Raw genomic sequence first — 6000 nt, 5'->3', positions numbered from 1 at the left:
TGTTCAAATCGACAAAAAAAATAATTATGATCGTAGGTGACTTAAATATCGTGCTACGAAAATGAGTTGTATTTGATCGGCGGATCGTTTAAATCAATTAAGTTGTATTATTTTAAAAGAATTTACTAGCTTATCTTACTAATGAAAATTGAAATATTTGGTAAGAAAAAGTATTTATAAGGAGGGTGTGATTTTTTCTTCAATTTAAAAAATTTTGAAAAATGGATAATACAAATATTAGATCGTCTATATCTACCAACAACGACGAATCAAATACGAATGATAATGAATTAACCTCACGTAAAGATGATAAAAAACTTGCCGACCAATTATCGGTTAACTCTGAAATATCAAAAGAAACGATAGAAGATCCGAATGACCCAAAATGTTGGCCGAGAAAAAAGAAAAATTTTATTTTATTTATTACTTCTTTAGCTGGAATGGTTGCACCACTTTCAAGCACGTACGTGAAATATTTATTTTATGAACGGGATTTAAAATAAATAAATATATTCAACTTTTTTTTTATATTTAGAATATTTTATCCGTCAATTATAATTATTGAAAACGATTTTAAAACTAGCGGAGTGCTAGCTAATGGAATAAGTAAGACATCAATGAATGATTCAAAATCATCATATTTAAAAGTATTTTTGTTAATTTATTTTTGTTAATTACATACAGTTGGCGTTTATATTCTCTTCATGGGCGTGGCAGTAAGTATAAATGTATTATTAGATAAATTATAAAGTCTTTTTAACTTTTTAAATTTGTATTATTGTGGCACAGCCACTAGGATGGGCGGCTTATTCTGATGCGTTTTATACGAGACGCAATGTTTACTTGGCTTCCTTTACAATATATATTATAGGAACTGTAATATGTGGTTTATCAAATAGCATTTGGTTATTGTTAGCGATGCGATTAGTTCAAGCTTGTGGTGCTTCTGCAGTTCTGAGGTATGTTTCTTTCATTACGACATTTATATTAATAAATTTATCCTTACCTATATTTTTATGATTGCAGTATTGGTGCCGGAACAATAAGTGATGTTTTTCATTCACTTGGTAGGTTAATATTATATTGTAAGAATTAATGTATAAAATACAAATAATATAAATTAATTATATTTTAGAACGAGGACGAGCGTATGGAATATTTTATCTTGGACCTTTGGTTGGACCAGTTATAGGACCAGTGATCGGGGGATATGTAACAGATTATTTAGGATGGAGATGGATTTTATGGATTCTTGCGGTTATTGGAGGTTTAATATTAATATTAATTTTCTTTACATTTCCTGAAACATATTTACCTCCAACAAATCTACCGAACCCTAATAATACAACTTCAAATTCACAACGTCGTAAAAGATTTGATCCTACATCACCATTACGTTTATTAAAATATCCCAATATGTCACTTGTAATAGTATACATAAGTATTACGTTTGCAGTAATTTATTTACAAAATACATTAGTTGGGCCAAGTTTCGCAAATATATATCATGTTTCAGCATCAACAGTTGGATTAATTTTTCTGGCTCCGGGTACTGGATATATGATTGGAAGTGTCATAGGAGGAAAATGGTCAGATTATGTTCTTATTGAAGCTAAAAAAAGAAACAATGGTGTTGGATATCCTGAAATGAGACTTCATAGTGTTTGGATTGGTTGTTTTTTTATTTCGGTTTCTTATATATGTTATGGGTGGTTTCTTGAAGCTAGATTACATATAGCTTTACCAATTATCGCTATGTTCACTGGTACGTACAAAATCAATGTTTCCAACTTTTTTTTTTTTAATTAATTTGATTAAAAAATTATAACTCTTATTTGATAGGAGGATTTAGTCTTGTAACAGTGTATAATTCAGTTTCAACATATTTGGTCGATGCTTTTCCGGGTAGAAGTGCATCAGCAATTGCAATTAATAACCTTACGAGATCGCTCGCAGCCGCATTATTTACTTTTGTATCTGTGCCTTTTGAAAAAGCTGTTGGTATCGGTTCGATTTATACCATCATGATTTGCATTTCATTTATTGGTGTGTTTTGTTTATTTGTTGTTAGTTACAAAGGAAAATATTGGAGAGAAAAGATCAATTCCGGGATTGATGAGTAATCAATTTATTTAAAAATTGTTTTTATTTATTTATTTATTTATTTTTTTTTTTGAAAAGAAGAAAATCAAAAATTTTTTTATAGAGTGTTAATACCTTTAGAATTAGATTCCGTATTTGTATAATAAATCAAAAATTATAATAAAAAAGTTTATTAATACTTTATAATATTTGAAGGAAAATTTTCATTAAATGAACTATTATAATATGATTTTATTTTGTCTCTTAGATGAAATACTGTATATTTAAAAAAAATATATGTATCTTTTATCAATAGTTTCCAAGTAAACTCCTGTTAGATTTACAAGGAATGCCATTTTTATTTATGATACTAACGGAAACTCGTGATTATGAAATGAACTTTTAACTTTAGATTGGGCATGAATTGTTTCTTTGGATGAATATCAATCTCATGATTTCTTTAGATTATATGAAAATTTTATATAAAGAAATACTTTTTTAGAAAAAAAAAAAATACTTATTAAGTAATATCCTCTTCAATGTCTTCTTTGAAGAAAACAAATAAACAACGCTTAAAAAAGAAATTTGTTTGTAATAACATTAGTAATGATACATTAATCTGTAACTATTGCTGTTTCATCACAAAGATATAAGAAGAAACAATCCACTATCTCTTTTTTTTCATAAATATTGAATCATTACCCTATGAAAAGTATTGTCGCCTATTTGACCAGACTTTCCAATACTATCGGACGAATAGTACGTTAAATAACATGTTAATTGTACTTATCTTATATTTGAGTAGATTCCATCTTGTCTATTGAGGTCGTAATTACTTTTTGAAATCAAAAAATTCGCGAAAGAAACACGAGAACTTTGTGAAAAATTTTCTGCGTGCTCGCTCTTATTTCCAAGCCTTACCAGTACCCCTCCTTCCGGTGACTAGAATGCTGAAAGACCCTTTACATCGGAATGATGCGACAGTTCGACTTCCAGTAACACCCGAAAAATTCCGCAATTTTGGGCAGAATTATAAATGATCGGTACTGCGAATTTCTATATTAAGTAATTCCAATCTTAATGCTGGCCAAAACGGTGTTCCCTTAATACAGATGAGAGGCATAACAGATAAGCAATTATTAAGCCAAAGTTTGAGTGAACGCCCTATGAAAAAAATATACTTAAATGTATTTAATATACTTTAAAATAGACTTAAAAATATAATTAAAATTTTTAAAATATACTTTAATTATACTTAAATTACTTTAAAATTGCAATTTTTTAAAATATACTTAAATTATATTTAAAATTGCAATTTTAAAAATAATTTTAAATACACTCAAAATATACTTAAAATTGCAAATTTTAAAATTTTTTGTTGTATTTTAAGTATATTTTAAAATTTAAGTATATTTTTTAGTATATTTTAAAGAAATTTTAAGGGATACGAAATTATATCATAATTTTAAATGAATTTGTTAATCAGGTGATCAGCAAGAGAAAATTTTACCCTTTTTAAATTTCAAAACTTTTGTTTGTTGGTATAAATTTTAAACATAAGTTTTTCTATTATAGTCAAATGTTTATTAATTAAATGTTTAAAATACTGACATCTCAAGATTTTGAAATATGTGGGATTTTGATGTACTGTACATCCAATATTTGAGTATTAGTAGCATTAATTCCTATTGGTTACCGCAGTATTCTACTATATCCATTCCCCATCCAATGCTATTCAGTTATTGGATGGGGATATCGGTCTTCGACCGATATCTCTATTCCCTATCCAATGACTATTTATTATTTGGCCTTTAGTATATTACTACGTATATTTAATATAAAATATGATAATTATGCTTTTTCGTTAACGTAAAATATCGGATCTCATTCATTTTACCGACAACCGTTTCACCGATAGAGTCATTTCGCGGACAAATGTTTAATCATTTCACCGACAAGGGAATTAGTTAAGGTTAGGTAAGGAAAATTAGGGTTTAGGATTAGGGTGAAGATAAGGTCGGGATAGGTGGATTAGGATTTCAAGTTTTTCGGTAAAAATAATTGTCGGTAAAAAGATTGTCTGATGAAAAGAATCAGAACAAAAAATATCATACATGAAGTGAAATATCATACGAGTTAAATCCTATCCAATAATTTTTTCTTTTTAAGCGAGACATCGCATGATAATACGAAATAATCAACTAATATTGCAAATATTTTTTCTTTTTTTCTTGTGAATACTTCTAAAAAAGTATTATTTAATTACATTTTAATTTTGGTATGGATTGTTTATTAATTAATATTTAAAATTTGATTAAATTACTAATCAGTCTTAATAAAATGTAAAATGAAGAACTTTTTAAGGATTCATATTTATATTCTATCAAATTCCTTTAATAAATAAAAAAAATCTGCGTAATACTGCAGATGCAGCTTTTCACGTTTTTTTATTTCAATGCTTTAAATTTTGATGATCAAACTTGCGTAATAAATACTTGCGTAATAAATCATTGGAGATTTTCAAATGGTTTTTATTTTTTTTTTTACTTTGATTATTTGATATTTAATACATATTTAATTAAATTAACAATTTCTTTTTAGTTTATTTTAAAATCTACGTAATACTTGCAGATGCAGTTTTTCACGTTTTTAATTTTTAAATTTTGAAGATCATACTTGCGTAATAAAATCATTGAAGATTTTCAAGTGGTTTTTATTTTTTTTACTTTTGATTATTCGATATTTTTAAATATTTTAATTAAATTAGCGACGTAAATTCGGTTTTTCATATAATAATTGACCCGGCCGCCCGGATTTTTCTTTTAAATTCAAAAATTTTTAATCAATAAAATTTGTTAATCTGATCAATAATTTCATATGTTAAAAAGGTTTTAGGCTAACCGATATCATAATGATTACATTCTTGGCATCAAGAAAATTGCCAATCTTTTTTATCAGAATGAGAAATTTTCTTTAAAGCAATATGTGTTATATGTGTTCGTCTCAATTTATGATATCTGATATCTGATAATATAATACATGTGGTTATCACATGATATTTATAACTATTTTTATTGGTCAATTATCTTAATATAAAAAAAATTTGAATGTGATTCACCGATCCGGCCGGGATATGGAAACCGAATTTTGGAATTTATAATTTTACATCGCCTTATTAATCTTCATTAAAAGATTTTTTTTTTTAATAAAGTACAAGTTTATTTTTAATTAAAAGAACAAATCACACCTCTGAGAAAATATTGCGAATGCAGCATTTCACGTGAGAGATCACAAATTTTTTGCGTAATATGATTATTAAAGTAATATTTATTTTATTTTATTTTAACTGTTAAATTTTTTTAGATTATTTGATTTTCTTTAAAAAAATCTCATACATTATTAATAATAATAATTTGATTTTTTATTTTTTCTGACTTTTTTTAATTTTTTTATTAAAGTTATTTTAAATTAATTGATGTTCATTAAAGAAATCTTTTAAAATAGATAATTTTATTAACTTTTTTAAAACTTTGTTAATAAGTTTATTTTAAATATTTTAAAATAAAATCATTATATTATTGATTTTCATTAAAAGAAAAATATAATGTTAAAATAATTTCGTCAATTTTGTTATATTTAAAAAAAGGGTTATAAATAGGAAGAATAGATGAAGAATTAAGGGGAGGGAGAGAGTGAAGGTAGGTAATAAGTTTAAAAGGTTTAAAAGAAATTAATATAGTTTCGAGTTACATTTTAATTACGTGTGACTACTTGATAGCTCAGGTAAATTAAATGTATTAAAGATGATTGACAAATCTTCTTTAAACACTTCTAAAGAGAAAAAAAAAAAAGTTATCAAAATACCCAATATGTAATTTGCTATTGTTATTCTTATACACTTCTAAAGAGAAAAATTAC

The 6000-nt window shown here is 25.9% G+C and overlaps 1 protein-coding gene across 1 annotated transcript; it reads left to right on the top strand.

Annotated features, from left to right (window-relative positions):
* Positions 1–221: 221 nt before the first annotated feature.
* On the top strand, positions 222–2123 carry OCT59_007143 (uncharacterized protein; the record flags this gene model as incomplete). The annotated part of the gene is made up of 7 exons (XM_066146707.1): positions 222–463; positions 536–606; positions 685–716; positions 790–959; positions 1027–1067; positions 1136–1765; positions 1843–2123. 7 exons carry the CDS (start codon positions 222–224, stop codon positions 2121–2123), a joined length of 1467 nt encoding a protein of 488 aa, XP_065998520.1.
* Positions 2124–6000: the final 3877 nt, after the last annotated feature.

This window comes from Rhizophagus irregularis, chromosome 15, assembly GCF_026210795.1.
Source record: "Rhizophagus irregularis chromosome 15, complete sequence".
NCBI classification, from domain to species: Eukaryota; Fungi; Glomeromycota; class Glomeromycetes; order Glomerales; family Glomeraceae; genus Rhizophagus; species Rhizophagus irregularis.
Note: the sequence above shows the minus strand (reverse complement) of the source record. Positions and strands in the feature narration are given on the sequence as shown.